This window comes from Alosa pseudoharengus, unplaced genomic scaffold (genome assembly GCF_046254945.1).
Source record: "Alosa pseudoharengus isolate Yale_2024_CS ecotype anadromous, Long Island Sound unplaced genomic scaffold, YU_APseudo_1.1 YU_APseudo_1.1_scf_1, whole genome shotgun sequence".
Lineage (NCBI taxonomy): Eukaryota > Metazoa > Chordata > Actinopteri > Clupeiformes > Clupeidae > Alosa > Alosa pseudoharengus.
Genome location: NW_027468564.1, coordinates 16,670,686 through 16,687,362, shown reverse-complemented (window position 1 = coordinate 16,687,362; position 16,677 = coordinate 16,670,686). Strand labels below are relative to the sequence as shown.

The window sequence follows — 16,677 nt, the reverse complement described above, 5'->3', positions numbered from 1 at the left end:
TACTTTGCTATCGACACCAGCTACCAGCAAACAAGCTATGCTCGTCTTTTTACTAAACAAAAATCTACACAATGCCGGGGTAAAACTACTTAATGAATCCGAAAACCAAACTCACCAAATTTCAATGACTTGCGCTCATTCCACTATGGGTCATGTCTTCAGAAGAGGAGTAAAGTCGTCAGGTTGGCAGAACTTCGTTCTCGATATTACAGCAAGGTGGCAGCAAAGTTACAGTATGCGGGAAAATGTACTGTAATATATTCCCGCGTCAATAATATTACCCAGAATGCAACATTAACTACAACACTGTGCTGTAAAAACATGATATTGTATCATACTGTAGAATTTAGCTGTACTGTACTGCAAAACCTACAGCCACATTTAACAGTGTATTTTAAGTGGGTATTATAGTCCCGCGTATCACGTAGACTACGCCACTAGGCAGAGCCCTAATATGCCTTCACCCAACAATTGGATCCTTACAATTATTATTTTTAAAGGCATTCAGTGAGAGAAATAGTGCATTTAACTTAATATGTTTCTAACTAAATTGTAACACATTTTGAAAAAATAAGCTCACCTTACTTGCAGATATCGCGTTGCTCACTTCGACTGTAGGCCCTACATCTCAGCGCCCGCAGTTGTGATAATCTATCGGCCAGATATTGAACTGCAGCGAGCACGTAGGGGGATTACGCTAGTGTTTTTTCCACCTTTTTTGACCCACGTTACATTTTTTACATTAAAAAAATCCTGCGGCACACCACCAACCAAATATGTAACATAATTACACATAGTCCATGGTGACAATGGCTTCAGTCAACAGCCATCAGTCACCAGCCACCCGCCAACCCCCTCAAGTGCTTTTAGATAGATAGACAGATAGATAGATACTTTATTGATCCCCAGATTAACACCATCCAACCCCTTAGACTGGGAGATAAGCTCTTGCAGATGGGTGTGGACGCTTACCTGGAAACCTGGATTACAGATTACCTGACCGAGCGACCACAGTTCGTCAGACTGAAGAACTGTCTCTCTGACACTGTGATCAGCAGCACCGGAGCGCCACAGGGAACTGTGCTCCCTCCAGTCCTGTTCACCCTGTACACATCCGAATTCTGCTACAACACCGAGTCATGCCACATGCAGAAGTTCTCTGACGATACTGCAATTGTGGGGTGTATCAGGAACGGGCAGGAGGAGGAGTACAGGAGCCTGGTGGAGGACTTTCTGCAATGGTGCAAACTCAACCACCTTCGAAGACCAAGGAGATGGTGGTGAATTTCCGCAGGTCTAAGCCAGCTCTGCTACCAAGTCAAGTCAAGTATCAAGTCAAGTATTTATTTTTGCCATTTGCTCAGGTACAACGTACAGGCGCATTGGAATGCTTGTGCAGATCACTCAGTCATATACACAAAAGACAAAAACACTCATTCATTATTCACACAATTAAAAATCCACTTCTAAAAAGCAATACAATTAATAAATACAAAGTGCACTAGTGCCAGCTTGTCCCCCTAGGGATTACACAGCAAGATGAGGTAGGTGTGTGAGTGTGTGTGCGTGTCCGCGCACGGTCCTAATGTGTCAAGTCCACGTCTGAGGTGTATTTTAAACCAGATACAATGTCCTTAGCCAGCAGTCTGGTGGCTGCTGGGTAGAAGCTATTGTGAAAGCTGTATTTGCCCTTATGCTCTCTGGTCTATGATGTCTCAGCACACGATCCGAGTTTCTCCACCTAAACAGAGAGTGACTGGGGTGATGTGGGTCCTGTAGAATTGATTTAATTTTGTTCCTGCAGCGGTCTGTGTAGTCTATGGAGGGGAGCTCTGTCCCTGTGATCCTCGTTGCTGTTTTAACAATCCTCTGGAGGGCCTTCTTCTCCTTTACTGTAATGTTGCCATACCACACAGAGTAGCAGTCTCATAGGCGTAGCCACAGGCGGGCCAGTACTGTAGTGTTGCCATACCACACAGAGTAGCAGTCTCATAGGCGTAGCCACAGGCGGGCCAGTACTGTAGTGTTGCCATACCACACAGAGTAGCAGTCTCATAGGCGTAGCCACAGGCGGGCCAGTACTGTAGTGTTGCCATACCACACAGAGTAGCCGTCTCATAGGCGTAGCCACAGGCGGGCCTGGACGGGCCTAGGCCTGCCCTCTTGTCAGTCTTGCCCGTCCAATTAAAGCCCTCTCCTTCACACACCAATGATCACTCTAGATTTACATAGCAGTATTTGGAATAGCTTTAATGTTATAGTTGCTTCAGGTAATTTATGGTTATGGTTATGGTTATGGGATTTTGCAGACGCCTTTGTCCAAAGCGACACACAAATACAAAAACAACATAATATTTAAAAATTTGGGAACAAATTATAATGTTGGTCAAACTATAATAAGGACAATACCAATAATAAACAACAATGTTGATTCAATCAATAGCCTAATAAAAATAAGCAATGAAAATGAGGGATAAAACAATAATAAACAATAATGTCCATTCAATCAATAATATAAAAAAAAACAATGACATGGTAAGACTACATTAACTCATTGAGTGCCAAAAAAGTAATATTACGTTTTTCCTTCCCATGCGGTGAGTGCCAAAAACGTAATATTACGTTTTTAGCTTTTTTTTTTTAAATTACGAAACTAGACACTCTAACACACCTTATATGTGATTTTGGGAACTCTGTGATGAATGGAAATGAAATATATGACGATCGTGAAACTCATGAAAACGCACAATCTGGACATTTTATGTGGACATGTTATCACAACTCGGTTGCCGCTTTGGGTCGAATCAGTGACGCATGCACGTCAGGTCAAAACCAGGCCATTTTCGTGGGTCTATCACTAGGTGGCAGTCTCGCCAGGTCTCGCTGATCACTTCCCGGAAAATTTACACAAGTAAGTAACAGGCAACACTTCATATTTCATGAAAGACGTTATATCTCCATTTCTAGAAAAAAAAAACAGCGATTTTGATGAAAACTAGCCACTGTTTAGCTTGGGATTTCTCAGGAACAGAGGGGTGTAGAAATACACGGTTTGCACCCACCGAAAGCTTAAAGTCTCACCTTTTAATCGAGCTATTGTATGTGTTCATAGCTATAACACAGAATATGCTGTGGCTGTACAAAAATCATCAACAATGGTCTAGATTGCTGGCACTCTAGGACAAAGCTCCCGAAAACAGCTTGGCATTCAATGAGTTAAGGAGAATATCAATAATAAACAATAACGTCAAATTAATCAACAGCCTAATGGAAATAAAACAATATTATACAAACCATAACGCATAAGAAGCGCTTAAAGAACTAAGTGCATGATTATATGATTATAATTTACATATATAACAGATGGAGTCTGAGGGTGTGTGATTCAGACACTGGAACTTTGGCCTTAACATGATTGATGTTAGCCAATGACTTTTGATCCCTGTACGGCCCATCATCTATAGAACAATCAACACATATGTGCATGAAGTAAAATTCACAGATTAATTATAACTAAGGAAACGGGTCCAAAAATCACCAACCCTGCATAGAGGGGCTCATCAGTGAATGTGGTGTAGAACGTGTGCAGGTGTGTCAGAGCGTCCGAGGTGATGCTGTAGAAGGACAGAGTGCCCGCCTCACGGTCCAGGTACACTCCTATTCTCCTGAAGTCTGGAGGAGGGGCAGGTAAGGCAGTCTTAATATTGCTGCCCCAGGCTGAATAGCTACTGCCACTAGTGCTGCCAGAGCACGCCAGACTCCAGGACCGGCCATTGCGTCCGAGGCCACTCCCGTCTCCTTTCCTGACGATGCTTTTGTAAGCGACTCCGATACCGGCCCCCCAAAACCACCAGCACTCCCAGTAGCAGCGTCCAGTCAGAGGCTCCCTGCTCAGCACCTGTGGATAGTCCTCAAATCTGTCAGGGTGATCTGGATACGGCTGCTCTCCCTTGACACCTGTCACCCTCACGTTCCCCTCAGACAGAAGGAGTTTCCTGTGTGCAGTGTTTGGGTCCAGGGTGAGCTCACAGGCATCTGCACACACAACACACAGAGCAGACAACACACATCACAAATGGGTCATCCATCTTCCCTTTTTCTTACCAAATTTGCTGTTTTGATAAATTAAGACACATGAAACCATCTCCCCTTTTACTAAATTAAGACCAGTGTTAGCAGTAATGCGTTACAAAGTATTGTGTTACTGTAATTCTACTACTTTTAGCGGTAACAAGCATGTAACGAAGTATTTTTTTACTGAAATTTAAATGAGTTTGTTACTCGCATTACTCTGTTTATCTTGTGTAAAACATTAACGACTTCAGCAGACAAGATGACTGATCCACATTTGCTGCTTCTGATCTAACGTTACCCGTGTTTCCCGCGATTGTGTTTTGTGTTTCCATTGCAGATGCACGTACCAACTTACATTTGTCCAGGCACCCGAAGAGTACACACACAAACACACACAGAACAGACAGGTGCAAAGCCCTCTTGCTAGGCAACTGAACCCACTGGAGACAAAGTGCCCACCTGGTTTGTAACGAACATGAGCACATTCACACACAAATTGTACTCCTTTATCTCTTGCCAACACAAACCCAGGCTGACACACATGCTCTCTCTGTCTCTCTCTCTCTTGCTCTCCTCTCCTTCAAGTACACACAGGGCAGGCTCAAAAAGCGTAGGTCCCCTGCCACACAGCATAGTCTACACTTAATTATTCACGCACGCACGAATTTCCGCAGGTCTAAGCCAGCTCTGCTACCAAGTCAAGTCAAGTATCAAGTCAAGTATTTATTTTTGCCATTTGCTCAGGTACAACGTACAGGCGCATTGGAATGCTTGTGCAGATCACTCAGTCATATACACAAAAGACAAAAACACTCATTCATTATTCACACAATTAAAAATCCACTTCTAAAAAGCAATACAATTAATAAATACAAAGTGCACTAGTGCCAGCTTGTCCCCCTAGGAATTACACAGCAAGATGAGGTAGGTGTGTGAGTGTGTGTGTGTGTGTGAGAGCGTGTCCGCGCACGGTCCTAATGTGTCAAGTCCACGTCTGAGGTGTATTTTAAACCAGATACAATGTCCTTAGCCAGCAGTCTGGGGGCTGCTGGGTAGAAGCATTGCATTATGTATTCTTTACAGTTAATAGCAGTCTCCTCACTCTCCTCCTTATTTCTTATTATATTATTTTAATCACGCAAGAGTTCAGGCTACAATTTAAATGAACATCTTAAACGTCTTTCCCTTTTGTTTTCATCTCGTAAACTCCAAGTGGTGCTGTAGGTATTCGCAAAAGCATCGTTATATTCATTTTACATTCTTACAACATAGCCACAACACAACACAAGCCATTCTTACAACATAGCCACAACACAACAACAAATATGCCTACATAGCCATGGCACAGACATGCACAAGTTTAACAGATTTAGTTTAGCAGATTTCACTTTCCAATTAAAAGAAGCCTCCACGAATAGCGTACAATATAACAACTTGTTATTTGCGCTAGGCTATGTTTACATCAGAATTGACATCCGCGGTGCTATGGGTTCATTTGTCTTCAACGGAACATAGAACTTATCTCTGGAACACCTTATTGAGCTTGTTCTTCAAAGGTTAAAGTTTGAGAACTCATGTACAAGGCTACTGTTTGATTTGAAGGGTGGAGACTACAATAAATATGTCTACAAATTATGTTTATTGTGTGTGTGACTGTTCCTGTGACCTTTCCTTTGGTCTACAATAATGAGGAAAACACTTGTAGGTTGTCTGTACGAAATTAGGATAAACACTATCTGGATAAACGCTATCTGTACTGAATTAGGATAAATGCCACTGTACTACTGAATTAGGAGTACTATCTGTACGTTCTGAGTAGTTCTGAGATATTGAGCTTCAAAGTCTTAGAGTTCCATAGAGTTATACTGATAAGTGGAACAAACCTCTTCAGATATAATGTCCAAAAATGCATACAACTACAAGAAACACCTCACCTCATCTTCTTAAGATGTCACAGAATAAGAATATGTCAATAACTCAATTTTGACAAAAATGTCAGATAGAACCTTATAATTCTAAGGGGACGAAATGCCTGGAGGCTATTTGGGATAAACACTTGGACAATAATAACATTGATCTATAACCTACCCCATTTTTGGACTGAGTGTACTGCATAATTACTGTGTGAGTAATGGCCTAGTCTATCACATTGTATCACATTTTGTAAGTGACATCCATTTGGAGTCTATCACACTGTATCACATTGTGGCAGCATCATACTGTGGGGGTACTGTGGCAGTAACGTCTAGTCTTCGTCTCAAGAGAAATAAATCAGCAGCATAGAAAAACAGAGTATAGGGCCATTCACACCTGTAATGATAACAATAACCATAACCATAACGATAGAAGCGTCCACACTGACCAACGGTAAAAAAAGTCTCTATTTGTGTTGATGAATGTGATGACTAACATTTGATGGGTTATGATTGGCTAATAGCTTTTTATCATTCTCAAAATCATTCACAAAATGATCTCCAACAATATCGTTCTTCATGTCATTAAATGATCTCCAACAATATCGTTCTTCATGTCATTAAAGTTATAGTTTATATGTGGAGGTCGTCATTCATATGAGCTAATAACCGTTGTCATTATAGTTATAGTTATCGTTCTAGGTGTGAAAGGACCAAATCTCATAGAAAAACGGAGTATCGCTCACATTTCTCCTTTCCTTTCTTCAGCATGCGTTTGGAACAGTTATCAATACTGTAGGAGGAGAAGATAGAAACAGATGTCAGTGATCAAATAAGACTTTGGTTTGGTTTCTGACTTAAAATATAAAGTGATTTTAATGAATTCAGCTCAATTGCTCGATTCTCCCACATACACTACCATAGCATTTCAATAAATAGCCCCCTAGCATACTACCATAGCATTTCAATAGATAGTCCCCTAACATATCCAAGACCAAACATACTATATCCTGAGTTTTCTGACTAAACGAATTCTCTTTATGTAGTCTTCAGTAAGCCTCTGTCTTCAGCCCACGTGTCTTCAGCCCATTTATGGGATTTTCAAAACTCACGCCACTTACTTGACTTTCATTTTCACTCGCCCCTCAGGCAGTGCTGATAGAATCTGTAGCCCAGCGTCTCCTGGATGATTGTAGCTCAGGTCCAGTTCAGTGAGGTGGGAGTCAGGGTTTGATGTCAGCGCTGAGACTATAAACCCACATCCCCTCTGTGAGATGAGGCACCCAGAGAGCCTGAAGGACACAAACATATTCTGTATCAGGAAATGTGGTCATCGCTCAATACAAAAGATCAATACAAAACAGGATGTGGTCAGCGATTAATACAAAAGATCAATCCAAAACAGGATGATGAACATCCCTGCTGACAAAAAACAGCTTATGCTGGTAGCTGGTTTCAGCTGGTTGAATGTGGTTTTACTTTTCTTCAAGTTTTGCTGGTTTAGCTGCTTGGGCCACAAGCTGGACATGCTGGTGTGATGATCATCTTATCAATCTGCACATGCTGGTGTGACCATTTTATCAATCTGGACATGCTGGTGTGACCATTTTATCAATCTGGACATGCAGGTGTGATCTTCTTATCAATCTGGGCATGCTGGTGTGACCATCTTATCAATCTAGACATGCTGGTGTGACCATTTTATCATCAGTCTGTATGACCATCATTAGCTGGTCAGGCTTTTTTTTTTTCCAGCTGGGATGTTTACACAACCATCAGTGTATCTCTGAGTACAAACACAGACTCAATACAAAAGATCCATCATCAATACAAAACAGGATGTTGAACATTTGCTGTCGCACATTCATGTCGTAGTACAAACACAGACCTCAACAGCTCCAGTCTACAGCTCCGATGTCCCAGAGCAGCACACAACTCCTTCACTCCAGAATCAGTCAAGTCGTTGTTGGTCAGATCCAGCTTCTTAAGATCCATCTTTGTAAGGTGGGAGTTGTCTGACTGGAGAACTGAGGCCAACGCTTTGCAAGCACTACTTGTGAGTTCACAGTCAGCAAGTCTGCAAGACAACACATACATTTTGTATTTAAAATATTTAGGTACATTTATCCCAATAGATACTTGAGGAGACCACACACATGTTTGTATAAAACGTTATTTTGTAAATATGGAAATTGATGGATTATTAAAATCTAGCAGTTTGTTTTATATTGAATTCATTCATGTACTCTGTTATAGGAAATTAAGTGTGATGAATTTGATATCAGAAATATACATGTGTACGCATCTCTGGATATTGAATTATTTTCCAAAAATTGAAATTGCCAATGACGTTCAGTTAGTGTGCTTCACTTGGCTAACCTCAATGTGTCCAGTCTGCAGTTAGTGTGCTTCACTTGGCTAACCTTAGTGTGTCCAGTCTGCAGTTAGTGTGCTTCAGTCCACCAGACAGATGCTCCACTCCAGAATCCATCAGAGGATTAGAGTTTAGGTCCAACTCTCTCAGCTGTGAGCTTCCTGACTGGAGAACTGATGATAGAGTCCTACAGGAATTTCCACTGAGACCACAGCCAGCCAGTCTGCAGTTAGAGGACAGACAGAAGAGAATCAGGATCACCTGTTAAGCAAGTGGCTAGATGGATACCTGTTAACTCATTGAATGCCAAGCTGTTTTCGGAAGCTTTGTCCTAGAGTGCCAGCAATCTAGACCATTGTTGATGATTTTTGTACAGCCACAGCATATTCTGTGTTATAGCTATGAACACATACAATGGCTCGTTTAAAAGGTGAGACTTTAAGCTCTCAGTGGGTGCAAACCGTGTATTGCTACACGCCTCTGTTCCTGAGAAATCCCAAGCTAAACAGTGGCTAGTTTTCATCAAAATCGCTGTTTTTTTCTAGAAATGGACATATAACGTCTTTCATGAAATATGAAGTGTTGCCTGTAAACTTTCCGGGAAGTGATCAGCGAGACCTGGCGAGACTGCCACCTAGTGATAGACCCATGAAAATGGCCTGGTTTTGAGCTAACGTGCATGCGTCACTGATTCGACCCAAAGCGGCAACCGAGTTATGATAAAATGTCCAGATTGTGCGTTTTCATGAGTTTTCGATCGTCATATATTTCATTTCCATTCATCACAGAGTTCCCCAAATCACATATAAGGTGTGTTAGAGTGTCTAGTTTCGTAATTTAAAAAAAAGCTAAAAACGTAATATTACGTTTTTGGCACTCAACGCATTTGGCACTCAATGAGTTAAGCAAGTGGATTTATAGTTTGTGGTGTGATATGTCTCCGCAACAAACTACACTGAGACAGTTTGGTGTGTTTATAATTTGCTTGGTGGTAATAAGGAGGACAAATGGCTGTCTGGTTAAAGACTGCATACTGACCTCAGTGTATGTGTGTGGACAAATGGCTGTCTGGTTAAAGACTGCATACTGACCTCAGTGTATGTGTGTGGACAAATGGCTGTCTGGTTAAAGACTGCATACTGACCTCAGTGTATGTGTGTGGACAAATGGCTGTCTGGTTAAAGACTGCATACTGACCTCAGTGTCTCCAGTGTGCAGTATGTGTGTGGGCAAATGGCTGTCTGGTTAAAGACTGCATACTGACCTCAGTGTCTCCAGTGTGCAGTATGTGTGCTTCAGTCCAACAGACAGACGCTCCACCCCAGCATCACACAGGGGATTCGAGCTCAGGTCCAACTCCCTCAGGCATGCACTTTCAGATTGGAGATTAGCGGATATAACCCCACAGGAGTTTTCATTGAGACCACAGCCATTCAATCTACAATGGGAGGAGACACACACTTCAACTTGATTTCAACTTAAATTGAAATTTAAATTAATGTTAAACTGTTTTCAGTTTATTACACAGCTCCTTATGAGCCTGCAGACAGTTCCATCTAAAGATATGGGCCATCACACTGTTCAGAGGTCCCGTTACTACAATACATGGAATGGGAAAATATTCTGACTTACCGAGCCTTTCTGCAGCTCCTCAGCACAATGAGCAATCGTTCGCGACCCTCCTGTGACGTCCTGTACATGGTTAGATCAAAGTCATCCAGTACTTCCTCTGACATCAGAAGTATGTAGGCCTGTAATGAACACTGGGCTGGGGTCAGCTGCTGACCAGATTTCACATACTCTTTGGTGTTCTCATGAAGTGAGCTGTCCTTCATTTCAAGTAAACAGAGTAACAGATTCAGGCACCTCTCAACAGAATTACTGCCCTCGCTAAGAATCTTCTTGATGTACTCAGTGGTTGTCTCGAGACTTGCAGAGATGTCCTCTACCTGAAGCAGTAGGCCTTCCAAGAGTTCTTGATTGGACTCCAGTGATATTCCCAAAAGGAAGCGCAGGAAAAGATCTAGGTGTCCATTCTTGCTCTCTAAGGATTTGTCCACTGCTCTAGTTAACAGAACGTGCAATGACATCCCATCTTGGCAGACATCGTCTTCATGAGGTTCTTTGGGTCTCTCCTCTTCTTGGCTGCTGGTACTTGGCACTGTGAAGGACTCCAGCACCTTATGGTTCTTATTCACAAAACTATAGAACACATGAAGAGCTGCCAGAAACTCCTGAACACTCAGATGAACAAAGCAGTAGAATGTTCTTTTGTAGAACGTACGGTCTTTCTTGAAGATCTCGGTGCACACCTCAGAGTATTCTTTAATTTCACTGTCCTCAATGCCACTTTCTCTCAGATCTTTTTTGCTAAACACAATGCTCTCCTTTTCTAGTTGTCTAAACGCCAGTTCAGACAATCTCAGTATGTGTTCTTTGTGTCTCTGCATTAGCTTGATTCTGTCTGGTTCACTTTGCCCAGAACATCTCTGGTTCTTCCTGTTGGTCTGGATGAGAAGAAAGTGGATGAACAGTTCAGTCATAGTTTTTGGAATATCCATATTGCTGTCAGGAGACAGCATGTCCTGAAGCACGCAGACAAGGATCCAACAGAAGACTGGTATGTGGCACATGATGTAGAGGCTCCTTCTTGTTTTGATTTGTGAAATGATTTTGTTAATATGGCTATTTGAGAATCTCCTGCTGAAGTATTCATCCTTCTGCGTGTCATTAAATCCACGTATTTCTGTCCACTTGTCCACATAACGAGAAGGGATTAGATTGACTGCTGCAGGCCGCGATGTGATCCAGATGAGAGACGACTGGAGCAGATGCCCTTGAATGAGATTTGTTAGCAGTTGACTCACAGATGATGTCTGTCTCAAGTCATGCTGCCTCTGCTCACTTCGGAAATTCAGCTCAAGTTTACTTTCATCTAGACCATCAAAGATGAACAGAATCTTTGAGTTCTTATCCATCTTAACAGCATTCAAGTCCATAAGTTCAGGGTGGAAGTATATCAAAAGTGACAAGAGACTGTACTCCTCTGTTTGAAGTAAGTTCAGCTCTCGGAAAGGAAGCACAAAGATGAAATCTATGTCCTGATTGGCCCTTTCTTCTGCCCAGTCTAGACAGAACTTCTGCACAGACACAGATTTCCCAATGCCAGCAATGCCAGTGGTCATCACTGTTCTGACTTTTTTACCAGGTGGAGATTTCATAATGTCATTGCACTTGATTATAATGTCTTTTTGTGTCTGATTGGTCTGAATCTGTAGAACTTCATGCTGAGTATTCACTTCCTCACTCACTCCCTCTGTAACATGGAGCTCTGTGTAGACCTCATCCAGCTGGACTTTAGTCTCCTCAGGGCCTTCGAAGATGCAAGCACATTTGTCCTTCAGTTCAGCCTTAAGTTGCTGTTGGATGGCAGATTCTGTTTGACAAATACAGACTTTTTTATGAAGAAAGCAAATGAAAGGCTAGGAAAACATGCTCTAGGCTAACATGAACAACACTGGGGGCCCTACCGTGATTCATCCTGACGCAACGTGGTGAAAAGTGCGATGCAAGTCTTATTCATATCGTACAAGTCTTATTCATATCTTACTCATATCGTACAAGTCTTATTCATATCTTACTCATATCGTACAAGTCTTATTCATATCGTACATGTCTTATATATATAGTACAAGTCTTATTCATATTGTACAAGTCTTACTCATATCGTACATGTCTTATTCATACAAGTCTTATTCATATCGTACATGTCTTATTCATATCGTACATGTCTTATTCATATCGTACAAGTCTTATTCATATCGTACATATCTTATTCATATCGTACATGTCTTATTCATATCGTACAAGTCTTATTTATATCGTACAAGTCTTATTCATATCGTACAAGTCTTTTATTATTTTACAAGGCAAGACAAAAGGTGTGGTCTGGCACATGATCCAAAAATCTAAATCTTACACCCTTTAAAAATTATTACGGTGCTGAGCAAAAGAATCCTGGGCTATAGTGAAAGGCTCGTATAAAGCAGCACAGCTGAAGATGCACTGGGCTATAGTGAAAGGCTCGTATAAAGCAGCACAGCTGAAGATGCACTGGGCTATAGTGAAAGGCTCGTATAAAGCAGCACAGCTGAAGATGCACAGAAGAGGTCAAATATGATCCAATCCACACAAAGTAAAGCTACTATGTTTAAGTGACTCAGGCATGGTAAAAATGCATTCATTTCATTTCGATATTGCTAATGTACTTACCAGATCCCTTATCAATATCTACCGACACCCCTGGGCCACTGAGGAGAAGAGAGATATAAAAAACAAAGGTTGTACGTTTTGTGGATTAGGTTACAGTGAAGTTCTACAGATCTGGGCAGAACTCTCTAGAACACTCTACATCTCTAACCAATGTACCTTAAGGGCAACTATCCTATATCTTCTCACCTCTAACCAATGTGCCTTAGGGGCAACTATCCTATATCTTCTCACCTCTAACCAATGTACTTTTGGGGCAACTATCCTATATCTTCTCACCTCTAACCAATGTATCTTCGGGGCAATTATCCTATATCTTCTCACCTCTAACCAATGTACCTTAGGGGCAACTATTTTACCTCTTCTCCAGCTCTCCCTCCAGTTTGTCTGCAAGGTCATTGTGCTTCATCTTCTTCAAGATGAGCAGTGTTATCCTCAGGGCACCTTCACTGCCATAGGCCTCCCTCATTATGCCTGCAGTATCTGGGGGATCACATTTCTCCAGCTTCCCTTTTGGAATACGATCAAACCCCTTCAGCGCCCCCTCAGTCAGGTACAACTGGAACGTCTTCAGGTCTTTGGCAGTTAGATCTTCTAGAGTGCCAAGGAGAAGCTCCAGGGGGTCCATGTTGTGCCTTTATGAATCCCTGAATCAGAGGACAGCCCTGACAATCAGAGATTTCCAATCCATTTTAGTCTACTGATTATACTGCAAGGATTTGCAAAGATTGCAAAGAAGTGAGTTATAAACCTAACAGCAACGACTGTAGAAAAACAGAGGTTGTTTCCAGTACAACTGAATAAAAACACAACTTAAAAGAAATATTTGGTCTAAAAACAATAAAGAGTCTTAATTGGATGATAACATGTGTTAATTGGACTAGTTCTGAGTTAGACCGAAATATGCATTTGCAAAGAAACGGTATATAGCGATAGTCTTGGGGACCATTCGGATATGTCAAAGTAAATCACTACACAGCATGATTACAAGCAAAACAGAGTTGGAGCAAGTCACAGCATGATTACAAGATAGTCTGCAGTCTGACTTCTGGATGAGCACTGGTGCTTGTATCAACACAGATTGTTATATGTATATCACACAAACATAGTCTGCAGCACTGGTGCTTGTATCGACACAGATTGTTATTTTTATATCACACAAACGTAGTCTGCAGGTTGGCTACACATACAAGGGTACATGGATGTTATCTGTCACACATACAGAGATACTTTGTAAAACATGTACCGTAAGTTATGTACTATTAGCCACAATTTATACATTGATTTTGCTACATTTCTTTAGCTATAAGGTATACACGGGGGCAGTTAATATGGTATTAATATGGTTTTGTTTTTTTTAACCTGCCTAAAACACTTCCTGCGGTTTATACACAATGCAGCTAATACACAGAACATTTCTTTCTATATTTAGCTGCTCAACTTTCTTAACATGTAATGTTAGCATGAAAACACAGGTATAAAATACATAACCTTGTTGTTTATATGCAACTTTGTCAAGGCATAAAGACCCAGTGTATCTTTATTTAGTAGTTATACTTATGAACTAGCTGATAGGCTAACTATCTCGCTTGCCAGCCACTACAACCAAATGTCTTGCCGTTTCGTCATCCACACCCTGAGGCAAAATCTGGTGTGGCGAAATTCAAAAGGTGTCGTGTGGAAACCTTCCGAAATCATCCCTCCAGCTACCAACACCTTATGAGGAGTCCTAGCAAGATGATGCTACACACTGCAAAAACAGTGTTTTTTATGCCTTTTATTCTTTGAATATTTACAAAGTTAAAAATGCTTCAGTTTGTCTGGAGGGACCCTCAGAGATAGTGTTAATTTTGTCACCTATTTTTAATTTAGTCTTGGTCTTAGTCTTGTGACGAAATGTCCTTTTTAGTCTTTGTCATATTTAGTCATTCAAATATCATTTTTGTTAGTCAAGTTTTAGTCGACTAAAAGTCTCGTCATCTTAGTCTAGTTTTAGTCAAAAGAAAACTAAAGGTATCTTAGTCTTAGTCAGTTTTAGTCAACACATTTTAGTCTTTTTTTTTATAACAAATTATTTCTGATTACCATTTGAGTCAAATAGTGTTTCACACATCTCAATTTTCCAACAATATTGTGTGTCCACAGGGCTACTCGTCTGTTATAATTACTCATTCTGATTTTTTGTCAGTCAGTATGTTTACATGCACAGGTAAGTCGAGCTACAGTTATAGCTCGGCTGGAATTTGACCATAGACAGTAAAAGATTTAACTGGACCACTGTCATATTTGTAGACCAGTGTTTCTCAAAGGGTGGTCCGGGAATCACTGGTGGTCCGCAAGCTATCCCAAGTGGTCCGCGAGCAGACGTGGTGAAATATAATATAGATGAGTTGTTTGCAATATTGAACCAACTTGTATGTAAAAACAGTTCTGCAACACTGTCTATGTAAGATATGCCAGTTTAAATCATACAGTATGAATCCACACAATAAGCAAAGTGCAAAGACAATAAGCAAGGTAGTTCAGTAAGTAGGCCTATTGTGTAGACTAATTATAGGCTACTGTTGAAGTAGGTCTAATCTTTTTTTTTTTTTTAGCTAGGGTTAGTTAAGTGGTCCTGAAACTGAAAAAGTTTGAGAAACACTGTCGTAGACCAAAGTATTAATGTTTTACTCCGCCTCGCTAGATGGCGATATGCGCCCATTCCATTCCATTCCAACACATTCCCCAAACAGACTCTCCATCTTAGCCATAGCTAACTTGCTAGCGAACTTTCCATATTAGCTTACTTGCTAGCAAATTTTGCATCATCAGTTTAAATAGTTGACATTACATGATGAACATTTTCGTATGGACATTCTGGGGGATGTTAATTTGTATGAGAGAAGCTTCAACTTCTGGGTATGTAGCATTGTGGCATAAAGCTTAGGTAGTTAGCTTGCTAACTCTGGCAGAAATCTCCAGTGTTCTTGTTCCATGTAGTTTCGTGTTGCAGCAACAGCACGTAGACTAGCCTACAGGAAAGCTGTTGCGTATGAACTCATTCGGAATATTTTGAAAATGTAACAGCTAGATATTCTGTCTTCTCATTTTGTAGACGAAAATGAAGAGAGATTTTATCTTAGTTTTTATTTCATGCAAAACATTTTAGTCTCGTCTTTTTTCGTCAACAATAATGCATCTTAAGATAGTCTTAGTCAGTGTTTCAGGACATTACTGCCGTCTCGTCATCGTCTCGTCTTAGTCATGAAAAAAAAGGTCGTTGACGAACATATTTCCTCTCGTCTCGTCTGACGAAATTAACACTACTCAGAGATGAGATTTGAGTCCTTGACTTTGTGTCAAAGACGAGATTTGTGTCTCTGACATTGCTACATAGCTGTGCCGTTTGAACATAATGATGTAAAATGTATTGGTAAAATTCCACAAGTCTCCCATTGATGTTATTGCAGCGAGGGTTTACTCTGGTCTGCATAAAGGGGGATTCCCCCCCCCCCTGCAATAATCGAACACAGAAGTTGTTGAACGTCTGCGCCTCTCTGATTGCATGTCCACATTGCTACATAGCTGTGCTGTTTTGGCGATTGCATTTCCACATTGCTACATTACAATACAGCACTTAAATATTACCATACAGCGCTTAGATGTTACAGTACAGCACTTAGATATTACAATACAGCACTTAGATGTAGATGCCGAGTCCACTGACAGCAGCATCTCCTTATTTGTGCCGATGGTGAAACACATCCGTACTTTACACATTTAGGAAACCATCTCAAAGTGTCCATTCTATGGAGTGTGTGTGTGTGGTGTAGAGTATTTCTATTCTATGGTGTGTTTATGTGTGTCAAAAAAAATCCACAAGAGTCTTTCATTTAAATCCAGTGTGTCATTAGGGCATTGTGTGCTTATTCAAATCAATCCTTGTAAGTATACTAGACAAAAACATCTACTAAAACATACTGAATCATAGACTAAAATACACACTAAATAACACAATCTTTTTTAAGAGTTTGAAGTATTTTGCCAAAATCTTGTGCTTCTGCA

General features: G+C 40.9%; 1 protein-coding gene across 4 annotated transcripts in view; it reads right to left on the bottom strand.

Moving 5' to 3' along the window:
• Positions 1 to 2,232: 2,232 nt before the first annotated feature.
• Positions 2,233 to 16,677, bottom strand: part of LOC143121885 (NACHT, LRR and PYD domains-containing protein 12-like) — a 14,781-nt gene continuing 336 nt past the window's right edge. Inside the window, exons 2-10 of one of the 4 annotated variants that reach the window (XM_076282552.1) lie at positions 12,990 to 13,295; positions 12,634 to 12,671; positions 9,994 to 11,797; positions 9,626 to 9,799; positions 8,411 to 8,584; positions 7,876 to 8,064; positions 7,109 to 7,279; positions 6,734 to 6,780; positions 2,233 to 4,035 (exon numbers count right to left, since the gene is read on the bottom strand). In XM_076282552.1, the coding sequence (XP_076138667.1) occupies positions 3,497 to 4,035; positions 6,734 to 6,780; positions 7,109 to 7,279; positions 7,876 to 8,064; positions 8,411 to 8,584; positions 9,626 to 9,799; positions 9,994 to 11,797; positions 12,634 to 12,671; positions 12,990 to 13,258 (3,405 nt within the window). In that variant the 5' untranslated portion in view covers positions 13,259 to 13,295 and the 3' untranslated portion in view covers positions 2,233 to 3,496. Of the gene's footprint in view, positions 4,036 to 6,733; positions 6,781 to 7,108; positions 7,280 to 7,875; positions 8,065 to 8,410; positions 8,585 to 9,625; positions 9,800 to 9,993; positions 11,798 to 12,633; positions 12,672 to 12,989 lie in introns of all 4 variants that reach the window. The other 3 variants (XM_076282542.1, XM_076282560.1, XM_076282570.1) reach the window with 3 other exon arrangements.